Consider the following 14,583-nt stretch of genomic DNA (forward strand, 5'->3'; position numbering starts at 1 on the left):
GACAAAACGAAAATTAATCAAATAACGTGCAACTTATTTTGCAACATTGCTGCAAAACGTGTTTGATGGCAATGTTGCGAGTTGTTGTATCCGCCTGAAGCAGACGCGGATAGAAGCCCATAGAACGTGTTGGACGATCCAAACTCATTCAGAAGAACGTAATTCAGCCAGACGTCAAAAATTTCCATGAACTTAACTCAATAAGTTTGGTTCGTCTCATGAAACGTTCTATGTCCTTACGCCCATAGCAGCACAGCAAATATTGTAAGCCTGGTAAGTTGGTTTTAATGTATTTTACCTTTCTCCAACTGTATCGTTAGATAAAATGTTCTTCACTCCTTTAAGAAGAGCCACAGAAATACCCACCGTATCTGTAAAGAGGGACACAGAGAGCATTTAAATTAAGGTATACATGTACATTTTTAATTGATTAAGGCAAGAGAGAATGAGCTCACTAGTCTCTCTTGATTAGGGCTTCAAAAGTGAGAAATGCTTCAATATAGGTCAAATGTATGAATCCTACCCAGTTCTCCACTTGGAGACAAAGAAATGACGATGACGATTACCATGACGATAACGATAACGATGAGGATGATGATGATGATGATGACGACGATGATAACGAATAAATATGGAACATAAAACACCTCTTTTGCCGTAGAGTGCGTTAAGGTTCAGAAGTAAAAAGCACAAAGGCGTTTTTCAAGGGCTGTTTGGGCGTAGCAATCGTTTTCACGTTCACTGATCTTCACGACAGGCTTAAAAAACCGACGTTTAGAGTAATTGAAGTCGAATGGCTGCTCTTAAATAATAGAGGAAAATTATCCGTTTAATTGCTTTTAAACAAAAGAAAAAAAGTCGAATTGAAATTTAACCCCAGGTTATCGCTAATCTGCCTTCAAACAACTGGTCCATGATATTGTGTAGAGGTGGCATGTTTACCATTGTCGTCTCTGTCTTGCACGACCGAGCCAGGAAGGTTCACAAAATTTGGTGAATCAGCTGGAATCTTCGACCCTGTATATGTCTGCCTGTTCTTAGATTTAACTTGCATATCTGAAACAAATATTTCAAAACCCAGTGGGTTATTGCGCAGCCATTATCAACTCGTGCGAAACTGATGCGTGCATGACAATCAAATACAAGCGTGAGTTCAAGATGGCTGGTGTTTTATGGACCTTGACGAAGCCGAGGTCATTGAAAACATAAAAAAAAGAACGAGGCCAATATCTAGCCATCGTGACGGGGCAAGCTAGGTCAATGAATGATTTACTAAATGGTCGAAAAGAAGGTTTTTGCACGCGGGACCAGCGCGGGAAATCTCGAGCTGGCAAGATGGGCCCAGCGAAGATAAACCTGATTTACTACTTAAACATTCACTTTGTAAGACATAAACCGACAGGACCCAAACAAAGCGGGGTAGTAGCCGTTTATAACCGCTATCTGATTGGCTATCTGTCCGCTCGGATAGCCAATCAGAATAGAGCATTCGCTTCAACTTACCCGCTAGCGGATTTAGCCTTCTAACAAGTTGTCTTATTACTCTTGTTCCCTAGTCTCTCATACGCGCGTGATCATAGTGCTACCTGAAATACAAAACTTTCCAACTGCTGCCCACTTTAAGCTAAACTATTTTCTCTTTTACCTAAATTTTCAGTAGATACGATCATATCCAGCTGTCCGCTGTCTGTTTCCTTATCCAGTGAGCTAATCACAGCTGTTACAGCTTTTTCTAAAATGTTTGTGATGACATTGATTGGTGTAGTTCCCTAAAACGTACAGAACATAAGTAGTAGATTCAACATAAAATCAGTGCTGGTGTTAGAATTGGAGAATAAGTGAAGGTAATAGGACTGAGTGGAGTACAGTTCAGGGAATAATCAGGCGACTAATTTCATCGACTGTCATTGGCTGTTCAACTGTCTGATTTGACCTGACAAATTCCAAGCACCTCGTAATCGGACAGGTCAAATTGGACAGTTCTGGTTCTGCATCAGCCAAATTAAGCAGTAAATAAGAGCTGCTGAGAACCAATCAGATTTGAGGAGTTTGTTATCGACACAATTATATTAGCAATATAATCTAAAAATAAATCTTCAAGGAGCTTAAGACGACTGGACATGCATGGGAGGCGGAGTAGAACCATTTTATGGTGAAAATGGTGTAAAAGAGCAGCGAAAGCTTTGACGCTACCGTTTTTGTCATAGAAGCGTCTCCCGCAGATTAAGGTGATTCCCTGGTTTTGCATTGCGCATCTCTTACTGCGCATAACAAGATGGCCGCCGTAAAAAAGAGCATGTGAAGTAAAACTATTAAAATGAGGTTGACTGAAGAGAAACGCTATTGGAATTTTTGCTTGCTGTTGTTTCTTGCCGAGGTGAGACTTTATGTGTTGGGAATGTGCATAACGTAATTAGCACGCGAGTTGCTGAGTTCGACTTCCTCTCGGAAAACCTCGATAGTAGATGTTTAACTTGTGCTTACTCACTTTGATTTTCATTTAAATGCTTTCTTTATCAAATTGTGTCCTAAATGTGATATCTCGATGTAAATTCTGTAAAAACTGATTTTTTAATACTTTCTTCCCCCTTTCACATACATTCTATTTTGACACTCGCCCCAGTCCTCTTTCAAAAATCGGAGAAAATGCATTCGGTGCGCACTTTCTGCAGCTCTACCGCAAGAACGAGTACGGTGACCCCCATTTTTTATTTCATTATTTTAATAAGGACAGTGCTTCCTTTCGATGAGAAAAAAATTGGCACAAATCTTTGATCAGTTTTTTGGCAATTTTACTAAATTGTACGGATTGAGCTATCACGGGTCGAATAGCGCGTGTCCAATTTAATTCTACTTTGTGGCGTAAAGTAAAAACAAGGGCATTACAAGGCATTTTTCTGGTACGTAAGTAGATAAACAATACGTTAAAGTCAAATTCTGTGTGATACCACATGCATCATCGAAAAAAAACTCTCCTTTTTGTCTAGTTTTGGGCTGCCCGCGGTTATTGTAAAAGGGTCCTAAATAGCCGTATTTGTCAGCATTATGACGTCAAAACGAGTACGGTGACCCCCACTTTTTATTACTTTTTTATCATCTTCTTGACTTGTTACATCAATGTAGCAAGTTTCATGTACAATCTATGTTACGTTCTTTTACTAGGGAATTACCTTAAAAACATTGATGTATAAAATTAAAAGTTAATCGGATAGTAAGTGCATTCTTTGTCCACTGTGGTAAAATGCTAAATTATTGTGAGCGATGCCAAAGGGCTTTCTTGAGTCATGTTGCAACGCTGTGTTGTGCTAAAAATCGTTGTTGCGAATCGTCCTGTGTAACATATGTTCGCCAGCAATTATATTTCCCATGACTCCCTATACGGTAATGAATTCTTCTCTACATGGAGAAATCACCATCGCAGTTGTACTCACATTTAAGCTGTTGCAAATTAAGGCTGAATAATACTAAGGACTTCAACGGGATTCGAAGGCGCTATGTTCGAAAAGAGTACACACCAACAGACCAAGGAAATGAGGTGATGGCGTCACAATTTATTTTTCTCTTTTTAGCGCGCGCAATTTTCCTAGAAACTTCCGCGGAAATAGACTTCAAAAACTGTCGATGTTAAAGTTGTCTTATCGACCATAGAAATGACGTCAAAATGTTCAAAACTCAAGAGGAACCACGAGCTGCATTCCATGGTCTATAAAGGCTTGTTTTCACTCGCGACGGAGTCGGAGTCGGAGTCGTAATCAGAAGCGTAGAGCTTATGATCTAGTGAGAACAGCGTTCCGATTCCGCTTACGACTCCGTCGCTTACATTCCGCTTATGATCTAGTGAAAACCAGATTGTCGGAGTCGGAAGCAGAAGCAGAAGAACCAAACCAATCACAAAGCGTGGGAACGTGCATTGTGATTGGCTTATCCTTCGGCTTCTGCTTCCGACTCCGACAATCTGGTTTTCACTAGATCATAAGCGGAACGTAAGCGACGGAGTCGTAAGCGGAGTCGGAAGAAAATGGAAACGTTCTGATTCTTCTGACTCCGATTCCGTCGCCCTTATGACCCCGCTTACGACTCCGATTTTTGATTTTCACTCGGTCATAAGCGCTTTTACGACTCCGCTTACGACTCCGACTCCGAGTGTTTAATGTTTGATTAATTATCATTGTAATAATGCCCATCCATGATGAAAGAAAGGTTCACCTCTTCCTCCTTCAGCTTTCTCCAGGACGACTCTCTTTCTTTTGTCATTAACAAACTGAACATCACAGTTACGGTCTGTAAAAAAAGACATATCTGTTCAGTTATTAAAAAGTAAGGAACGAAAGCACTATAAACAGAAGAAAGAACTATGACATCACCAAAATTTAAATTCGTGAAATTATGGGATTGACTGATTTATTAAGAGAGAGCACGATGAAAACTGTCCATTGGAGGAAATTCAGCTTGTTGGAGCAAATTGGTGGTGAGATATAAGCAGTGTTGGCTCCGTGTAAATCCTTCTAGAATTGACCTTGATCGTAAGCGGTAAGACCTATGCCTGTTTTAGAAGGATTTGTATGGAGCCATGATAAAAAAGTGGCTTATATCTCACCAACAATTTGCAATAGCAACTTTATTTTGACAAGTCGACGTTTTTCATCTTGTTCTTTCTGATTAGCCTGCCCAATGGAATAATTTCTCTTTGTGATATCATCACTTCTCTAAGCCCTTTAAAGCTGTATTTAGAGTACATCGAAGGCCGATTAGCGCTTAACCCGGGGTTAAATTCAATCCGCGTTTCTTTTTCTTGTGTTCAAAAGTATTTTCTAGGTTAATTTTCTCTGTTATGTTTTGAGCTTCCAAACAACAAAATGTAGACAGAAAGAATTAAAACTGAAATGCTTTTTAAGCTTTCAAATCCGAATTCAAATCTCGCACTAACCCTGGGTTATCTTAACCCAGCTTTGAACAACTCGGCCCGGCTTTGTATTCAAAATCCCGGGCGGGGGAAGTACTGCCATATGGGCTACAAAGGGATGTGCCGCCGAGGCAGTTGTCCCTTTCTTAAACGGTCGCTGCCATTTACAAGACACTTAAATTTTTTTTGACCTATTATTGAGAGTGTTTCTTTTAAAAAGAAACAAAATCGCCACACAGGGTCGAACCCGAACCTCGAACCCGGACCTTTCGTATCCTTAACTCTCTCCCTTACCATTGCAGTACCACACCGACCCGCCAAAGTTCCAAAAAATTTAAGTACACAAACTAACGAACTATTTTCCTTAACTGATAGGTGGCCGTAAATTCAACTTGGGCTTTGACATCGTTCTTTCTAAGACTATTCAAAAACGTATCATTTGCCTCATTGTAACTTTACCCAGGGTATAAATTACTTCTAGCATGACTAAAGGCTTGGTTACCAATGATGCAATCTACCGTTAACAAAGGAATCAATAGGCGCTGCCGAAAAGGTTAATTTGGGACAGGTTAAAGAAATCAACTGGTATTTGTCCATAATGGGGCAATATTAATCTGGGTATGAAAAAGGGAGCCATTGTATTCTTGCCCCAAGCCTCTGTTTCAAAGCGACGCTAAGTGGGAAGCCATTGATATGAAAATTGGTTTTCATTCTCATGCAAATAAAACTCATTACCACGACAAAGGTTTTGCACTTAGCCTCGTTTTGAATGTAAGAGTTTTGGAACTCCCAAATGGCCTATTAGAGTTCCCTTTGCAACTGGTCTGGGGTAGGGAGGCGATTTCTGGTGCCTTGTGCAGAATTGGGAAGCATAATTGTAGATGAACATTGCAGGATTAAAGGCACACACCCAAACCCAAAAGCCTCATAGAGTATCTCCCGGGATAAAGAAAACCTTGACAATTTCTTACTGTTATCAGTTCCTTTGCTTCCTCCTGACTTGTATTGAAGTACTGAATCTTTTCTGTCAAGTTGCTCAGCACACCCAGAGTCTTGGACAGTGCCTCACTGCTCATGGTCTTTGAAACATTTACTTCCTTTAAGATAAGATTGGTTGTTTCCACGATAGTGGCAACGTCAGGAGCTTCCTAAACATCAATAGCACAACAGAGTTAACTTGGAAATGCTTTTTGATGTTTATGTTCCTTCGTTAAGGGTATTAATAGGTTTATGTTCCTTCGTTGAGGGTATTAATAGGCTAAAAGCACGATGAGGTCATTTTACTACTACGGCCAGATTCCTTTCCGTTTTTCTTTCATACTTACATTTGGAAATCCTAAAAGCCCTAATTTGCATAAGAAAGTAAAACCGCGAAGGATTCTGGTCGTAGCAATAAAATGGCGTCATCGTGCAAATGGCTTATCATGAGAAGAAATAACTAAGGGCCTGTTGACATGGAGGTGGGGGACCCTGGGTAGGTGAGGTAACATGGGGCAGGTCAACGCACTTATCACGTAAATGTGATCAAATTAAAATGAGAGATTATATGGACAGTCGGGTTATCCCACCTAAGCGGGTCACCTCACCTACTTGGGGTCCCACACCACCTTGAAATAGGCCCTAAATGTTCAAAGCTGCGGGCAATAATTTGTCTTTACTTCTGTCACCTGAGACCCTGAGTTCAATCTTCATCCTAACCGCTAACTGGATTTGTTCTCGGTAGTCCCGAGTTCAGCTCCTCGGCAACGCTTGTTTTTAGTCAACTGTTTCACCTCCAGCCAGTTGACATTCTTAACGTTTTTATGTTATTTTATTTCAATCATTTGTTTGTCTCTTTATTTGTGGGCTACAATGAGAACTAGAGCCTGTGTAAAGAGACCCCCCCCCCCCCAACTCCCCCAGGAAGAATCGGGGAAGGGGTCCCTTCTCCGATTTTTCCTGAGGGGAGAGGAGGGGGGTTTAGACACAGGCTATGAGAAGTACTGGGTCACCAGATGATTGGGCTACCCCTATAAAGTCAATTTTTTTCCATCTTGCGGACTGTCTTTGATAGCGTCATCCAAGCGGCTGTCCTAAAGGTACTGGACGAGAAGGGTATTCCCGTGAAATGTTTTAGCCATCCGCCAAATTAGGGCGCGTTAATCTTTTATTAAAATGATAATGATTGTAGTTATAATTGTTCTTTTGATTTTTAATAGTGTCTGATTATGATTTGGATTCTGATGAATTTCTATTACGACAGAGCATTATAATCAACACCACAGCAAAGGACAGTCAACAACAGAAAAGAGGAACTGTGTTTGATGAGCATATAGATTGTAAAAACTCTCATACCAAGATTTTCCGTTGCCCTTCTGTGAGCGTTACTTCCAATGGCTTTTTCTCTGTGATAAAAAGTACAATAAAATCGTCAAGTCCAAAATGGTGGCACTTGATAAATGGCACTGATAGACAAAAGAAAATGAGAATTGGTCGAAGACTTTTTTCAGTTTGTGGAGGTCGTCAGGATCAAGCGCATGAACTTTAACCAAGGCCCAGTTCAAACACCGTACTTCATTCATTCAGAAGCTGATTTCTATTCCAGTACAACTAAATTCATAAGCAAAAAACGCGCATTCCAGTTTAAAATATATTATAAAAATTTATGCATCTATGCATTTCTCTGCCGTCGCGGCACGACTAAGACGTGAAACTATCTAATTTCACGTTTTCTTGAGGATACGAACACAAGACAAAGATTTACTGATTCTTTCTTTAAACTTAGATAGAGTCCTTTAGAATTCAACTCCCGATAAATTCACCAACATTGGAATTGAACAACAAACAGCAGTCGTCGTCGTCGTCGTTGGTTACGCTCCCTAGTATTTGGTTTTCTATTACCAACTCTCCTACGATTACAAAGTCGAGGAACTTGAATTATGATACGACATCTTACCTTCACAAATCATATTATCCTTATTGAACGTATAACCCATCGCGCATGTGCACTGAAAGTCTCCTGGTCTGTTAACGCAGCTGGTGCAACCCATATTACTGCTCAGTTCACACTCATCGACATCGCTACAAGTTCTTCTATCTCCTGTCAATGTAAACCCGACATAACACGAGCATATGTAACTGCCATTTGTATTCTCGCATTCTTGTTCACAAGGGTCAGCATCCTCGCATTCATTTACATCCTCACAGTCCGTGCAGTGTTTTGGACAAGAGTTGTTAGATTTGCAGCTTTCGTTGCAAAGATATCGATCGTCATCAAACTTCATTTGGTATCCTTGGAAACAAGAACAGTTGTAGTTTCCAGGCGTGTTCACACAAATCTGAGAACATCCCCCGTTATCTTGCAAACATTCGTCGACGTCAGAGCAGTTCTTCCCGTCTACAGAGAGTTGGTAACCGCTAAAACACGAGCAATTGTAGCTGCCATCAGAGTTGTTGCACTGATGTGAGCAATTGTCTAGATTGCCCTCGCATTCATCAACGTCATCGCAAGTGCCGTTGTCAATATCAAGCTTGTAACCACGGAAACAGGAGCAGTCGAATGATCCTATTATGTTCACACATAGTTGAGGACAACCTGCGTTTTCATGCAAACACTCGTCCACATCCAAGCAGGTTGTGCTGTCCGCAGAAAGTTGGTAGCCTGTGGAGCATGAGCAGTTATATCCGCCTGGAAAGTTATTGCACAACTGAGAGCAATTGTGCAGATGGAGCTGGCACTCATTTACGTCAATGCAGGTAGTGTTGTCACTTTGTAGTTGATAGCCGAGCAGACAGGAACAGTAGTATGATCCTAAAGTGTTAACGCACACCTGTAAGCAGCGTGACTGACTATTGCTACACTCATCAACATCGATACATGTCCTTCCATCGCTTCCAATCTGATAGCCTGGTTCACACAAACACTGAAAACTCCCTGGAGTATTTTTGCAGTGGAATTGACATCCTCCATTGTTGGTCAGACACTCATTAATATCATCACAGCTTGATTTATCAGGCGAAAAAGTGTAACCCGATCGGCAACTACAGTAGTAACTCCCTGGAGTGTTCACACATTCATCGGAGCACAAATATGGTTTCAGACTGCATTCATCTTTATCAATGCAAGTCAGTTTGTCTGCCGGGCTTATCGACCAGCCCTGGTTGCATAGACAGTAATAACTACCGGCACTGTTTACACAGACATGATCGCATCCGCCTTTGTTGTCGCTACATTCATCGCGGTCACTGCAAGACTTTTGGTCGCTGTTTAGCTGGTATCCACTCAAGCACGAACACCGATAACCCCCGTCTGTGTTAACACACGTGTGTTGACAATCATGCGCGCCTGATTGACATTCATTAATATCGTCACATGATTGATTGTGCCTGTTAAAAGAGTGACCGCTGTCACATGTGCATTGGCGGCACTGACAGCTAGTTTCTGTGTCGATGCAAAATGACTTGCAGCTTCCGTGAGGGATGAGGCATGTATCGTTCTTGTCACATGACTGACTATTTGGCAGATATTTCCCACAGGAACAGTTATAGTAACTTTCTTGATGTATGTCTGGTGTTTGACACATTGGATTGCTACATGGCATGAGATCTAGCGTAACAAAGGCATTACAAATATTAGTAGACAAAGTATAGTAAATGTTTTGAGGGCCTACGCAAGGATTCCAATGCAAGGCAGCATCTCAAAACAGCTTATTCACTGAAAATCAGCACGTACTGTAGGATGACTATTTATTTGCCACTTCAATTTTTGTGGCATTTATACACTTTATTTTGAGCCTAAAAACGTGCCAAACGTGCCATCTAAGACCAATATGGCTAAGGCATGAGGCTTGATGCCGAGCCACGTTGCTAATTTATTTGAGATCTGTAGTTTTTTTAGTTAAAATATTGTTAAGAGTACATTTTCCCGTGATACAGTACAAGACTATAATTCATTTTGATAGTTATATACTGCTTCTACGAGAAATGAGATTATAAATAAACTGATACTGTATTGGCAGGTATATAGATGCATAAAAACGTAGGTTCAATTGCCAAAATATAGCACTATAGACAAATATGGATTAAAAATATAGCGACATGAATCTGTGCAAATTAAAATAAATTGTGCTGCCAAAATAACAAGAAAATGTCTTGATGGTTTCTTGAATAGCTAACATGTTTTATTACATGCAGCCAAACTCTAGCTCTAACAGCCACGGCGTTGTTTGCATAATTTCTACACCTATATCATAATAGTAAGATTAATGTCTGCGAGATATATATTTGCAATAGTACGGTTAATATAAATAAAGTTTTTGCAAATCTAATTTAACGGATCAAGAGCTTTGCGGGTTTAAAACTATCACTTCAGCAGATGCCGAATAACAGTCCCTTAAAATGCATATCACAACTTCAAATTTGTCTTCCAACCATCATTTTAAACGTTACACAAAAATGAACTTTGAAAAACTGTTGGGCTAACAAGTTTTCAAAAACCACAATTGCAATCCGTTTTAATCTTCTTTAAATTTGTCCATTCGTTCAACCGTTGCATTTGCTATGTTATTTATACATTCTTTTTTTTATTTTTTAAGCAGCTATTTTCTTGTTTCACTTACTTTGGTGGCATTTCCCACCGTTTGAATTTTGAAACCTTTCGTGACACAGCTCCTTTAACAATACGTGAATCAGGCGTCTAATTATAAGGGTGGGTGAACATTCAGTGGTGGATCCAGGGGAGGGGCCCGGGGGGCCGCCCCCTTATTTTTAGACCAAAAAAAATTTTAGGAGATCGGGCCTCCCCCCCCCCCCCCCTTATCTAAGTATCTGGACGACACCGCGCCAACCCCCCCCCCCGCCCCCACCCTTATCTCAAGGTCTGGATCCGGCACTTATATTTGACCTAATACGAAAGTGTGTGGGTTAAACTTCACCAGTGGCATGGGTTAAACGTTTTAACCTATGTTGGCCTTGCTCCTTTAAGCGAGGGAGGGAGGGAGGGTTTGCGTTAAGGCAAGAGACTTGTATACACCCAATCCAACATGTATAAATCTGACCACCACTGTTGCAATAGTTAAATTTCTATTTATGATACTTAAAATGGAAATATAGTGTTTTTTAATTATGACGAAAATAATGCGTATGATTTCCTCTCCATTACATTTGATGGAAACGTCTTTTAAAATTTGACCAATTATCCGTACACGAAAGAGAACTTTGAAAAACTGTTATACTAACAAGTTTTGCCATACCATTGTGACTACGCAATAAATACCAAGTAACACTATTAAAAGAGAAAATGATTACCTTCGCATGGTACTCCATGTCGCAAGTCATCAAAAGTAATGTGGCCCCAGTGTCCGACTCCATAGTCTATCAGTTTGACCTTGGCCGTTCGGCCTCTGTACTGATCCAGGTTTACTATTGTTCTTTTCATTTGTGATTGGCAGCTACCAGTCCTTGATATTATAGTGCTTCCGTTCACCAAGATTTCCATGCGAACCTTCTTGTCGTCACAGCCACCTAAAAAACGTTAGGTAAAACACCAAAAACACAATCGTCACAACACTTTGTCAATGGGCACTTTCCGAGTTACCCAAAACCCCTGCCTCAAAGCGAGGCGAAGTGCGAAGCCATTGATCTAAAAAATGATTGTTTATTCTCTTGCAAATAAAATTCATTTACACAAGAAAGTTTTTGCACTTAGTCTCGTTTTGAAAGTGAGAATTTTGGGGACTCGAAAAATGGCCTATTGCGTCTTCCCCTCAAGTTGACAATTGTTGGCTTGAAATGCTACTCCTTCAGGTGCCAAAATCTGGCAAAAAGGAAAATTGGATTGATACTGTTTTTTGATACTTTTCGCTCATGATTTGTAAAGGGTGCTGTCAGTAAACGTTTGCTTCTCCTCAGTTAAATTTTTCTGTGCTAAACTCTGAAATTATTTGAGACCTTACGATACACCTTTTGCGTGTATGGGTACGGATATATTAGCCGTACACGTAGCGGTAAATACGGGTAGATTGCCTCTTACCCGGCAAAAACGGGTAGGCTACCGGGTAGAATGATTGCGCCATTATCACATCTGGGAAATAGTGATTGCCTTTTATAAATTCACGAGATAAACATATGCTCGCTTACCCGTTCCCCTAGGCTGAAACGGTGTATCTTAAGTTCACTATTTTAACGATTTTGCATTTCAAGGACAATAGTAGTTACGACAACACAGCAGCATGAAGGTTAAATACTGACAAGAGACATGGCCTTGAAACAGCAAAACAGAAGAATAAAAGCCGACAAACGAAACAAAAATTGGTTGAAACTGCGACAGTGACGAAGGAAAGCGAGAAAAGAATTGTAAAAACCAACAGGGACATGGCTCCTTCCTCCTTAATACGCGAAAAGACAAGTTCTGAATTTCAGACAGGGAAATACAACGCGTCTCCCCCTAGCAGACAACAATTTTCTTACCACCAATCAGGAATGACAAATAAGAGCTTCTTATTAGAAATGGTGGTGACGTCATGGTTCCCGTGGCATCATCCCCAAGTGAAGCATTCTGCCACCTACAAGGCGTGGTTACATTACTGGAAGAGTCTACTAGCCAGTTTCCATGGTGACCAGATCTCGAGGGTGAATGATCTAAGTGACCTCCAAATATGGGCTGATGAACGAACGCAATGCCTTGTTTGGACCAATTGTCAGCGCCATGCTCAAAGGTAAAAATTGGGCAGTCTGAGGTTTATAGAAAAAATTAAGAAAAGAATATTACAATGGATCAAGCTTTTTGTTAGCAAGATTACTCAGTGCCCCCAATTTACCCCACCCACCCCAACCCTTCCACCCCTTCATGCAGCTGTTTCAATCCCATAAATGACCTTCTAACTTCTCATACTCGAACGATATCCAAATTGTTCTCTCATGGATGCCCTTATTCTTTTCTTTAGATGGCGTTTTGACTGTTCTCCAATGAAAGGCATTCTAACTGCTCTCTCACAAATGCCACTGGAGCTTCTCCTCTAGATGGCTATCTGCAGTTTCCCACACCTAGCAATCCACGAAATGCCTGTTTAAAGGTTTTGGGTACAAAGGAGGGTGTTAGCTCGGCTGCCTTCTCACGACCGCTAAAGACCGCGCGGGACTATTTGTGACGCGCTAGAGGAAACTCAGTGTTGCCCCACAGATGTCTTTTGATCCTTGCTCTCTTGACTCAGCCGCCGTTGTGTTCCTGTTTTCGCTTTCATCATAACATTCCGCTTAACAAAATTAAACAGCACCAATTAGAACCACAGCACTTAGACTATTGAGTGGTACTTGAAGTGAAGATAACTATCCTGTTCAGATACTAGGAAGGTCAAAATGAAAATTTTTTAAGTCTTCTTTTGGGCCTGTAACGATACCTCCAATTAAGAAATATAAGTGGTCTTTTATGCAGTAAAAAAGCCGCGAAGAGTTTTGAAACCAAGTGGTTGGTTCAATTTGTTGGGTACTAGACTGTGGAACGGTCGGGCCCCTGTTTAATTCCCAGGAAAAAGGTCTTCCTTTTGTTTCATATCTGAAAAAGGCTAGACTTTCTAGTCATCTCGTAAAACGACGAAAATACATAGGCCTCGCCTCACAAAACGTTCTCTTATCAGTGTCTTGGGGGACACTTCCCTGGAGGAGGGGATTAAACGGTCTAACCTGGTACCCTTTTTGACAAAAAAGGTACCCCATTCCGAATACCTCTCATTGACTGATGGCACATACCTAGTTACACAAGCTGCATCCCTTTTAACTGCTGCAAACTCACCGTCTTTTTAATATGGATAAATGATCAAACCAGGAATTTTTTTGTCTCTTTCATAGCCTTAAGAAAGGTCTGTTGGCCTTTTAGGCCCTTTTTACAGACCGCAATGACAGATTTCCCCACCCCTTTCATATATACTTCAACTACCCTTGAAATACCTGCCCAACCATATACCTGATGCATGAAAAACTAAGCCTTTCGGGCAGAGTCTCACCGTGTAGTGGAGCTTTTAAGCTCCACTACACGGTGAGACTTAAAAGCAACGACGACGGCGACGGCGACGGCAACGAGAACGGCAAAAAAGCAATAGGTTTATATTTGCAAAAACAACAACTTTGCACGTGCATCACGCTTTTTTGTACATTTCTTAGCCGTCGTTGCACGACTACAAAGTGAATGTGCCTAATTTCACGTTTTGTCGAAGACGGGAACACAACATAAAAACAATCCTTTTCTTTTCCTGAACTTTGATACAGTTTTTTAGAATTCAACTCCCAAAAACATTGCCATCATTTGACGAATTAAAGGAGATGGAATAAGCGCGATACAGTTTGAGGCAGTGCGAATTTACTTTTTAAGTGACGTTTTCGTAGCCGTTGCCGTCGTTGTGGCTTAAGCTCTCTACTATCGGGAGAACGACTGGGAAAAGACCCACTACTAACGTAACAATCTCTGGCAGTGACACACCACTAGTAGCACTTTACTGGAGTCAAGTTCTTTTGTGTTGGCCTTGCTAAATTAATGTGCTTAAAGAACTCTAAATCTAAAGCCCCATTCACACCGAAGCTTAAACATGTTTAAAAGCTGTTTAAGTAAACACGGTTTGAATTTTCTTTCCCTCATAAAAGCTGCTAACTAACTTGAATTGATTGTAAATTTAATTCAAATTACAAAACGTCTTGAATTTCATTTGAAT

The 14,583-nt window shown here is 40.7% G+C and overlaps 1 protein-coding gene across 1 annotated transcript in view; it reads right to left on the reverse strand.

Annotated features, from left to right (window-relative positions):
* LOC140944539 (uncharacterized) overlaps window positions 1–12,858 on the reverse strand; it is a 26,706-nt gene extending 13,848 nt beyond the window's left edge. The window contains exons 1-10 of the mRNA XM_073393665.1: window positions 12,765–12,858; window positions 12,350–12,613; window positions 11,189–11,404; window positions 7,839–9,488; window positions 7,238–7,287; window positions 5,875–6,051; window positions 4,207–4,281; window positions 1,646–1,769; window positions 943–1,056; window positions 299–371 (exon numbers count right to left, since the gene is read on the reverse strand). Of these exons, the coding sequence (XP_073249766.1) occupies window positions 299–371; window positions 943–1,056; window positions 1,646–1,769; window positions 4,207–4,281; window positions 5,875–6,051; window positions 7,238–7,287; window positions 7,839–9,488; window positions 11,189–11,404; window positions 12,350–12,613; window positions 12,765–12,858 (2,837 nt within the window). The remainder of the gene's footprint in view (window positions 1–298; window positions 372–942; window positions 1,057–1,645; window positions 1,770–4,206; window positions 4,282–5,874; window positions 6,052–7,237; window positions 7,288–7,838; window positions 9,489–11,188; window positions 11,405–12,349; window positions 12,614–12,764) is intronic.
* Between the last annotated feature and the right edge of the window lie 1,725 nt (window positions 12,859–14,583).

Source organism: Porites lutea, chromosome 7, assembly GCF_958299795.1.
Source record: "Porites lutea chromosome 7, jaPorLute2.1, whole genome shotgun sequence".
In the NCBI taxonomy this organism is placed as follows: Eukaryota; Metazoa; Cnidaria; class Anthozoa; order Scleractinia; family Poritidae; genus Porites; species Porites lutea.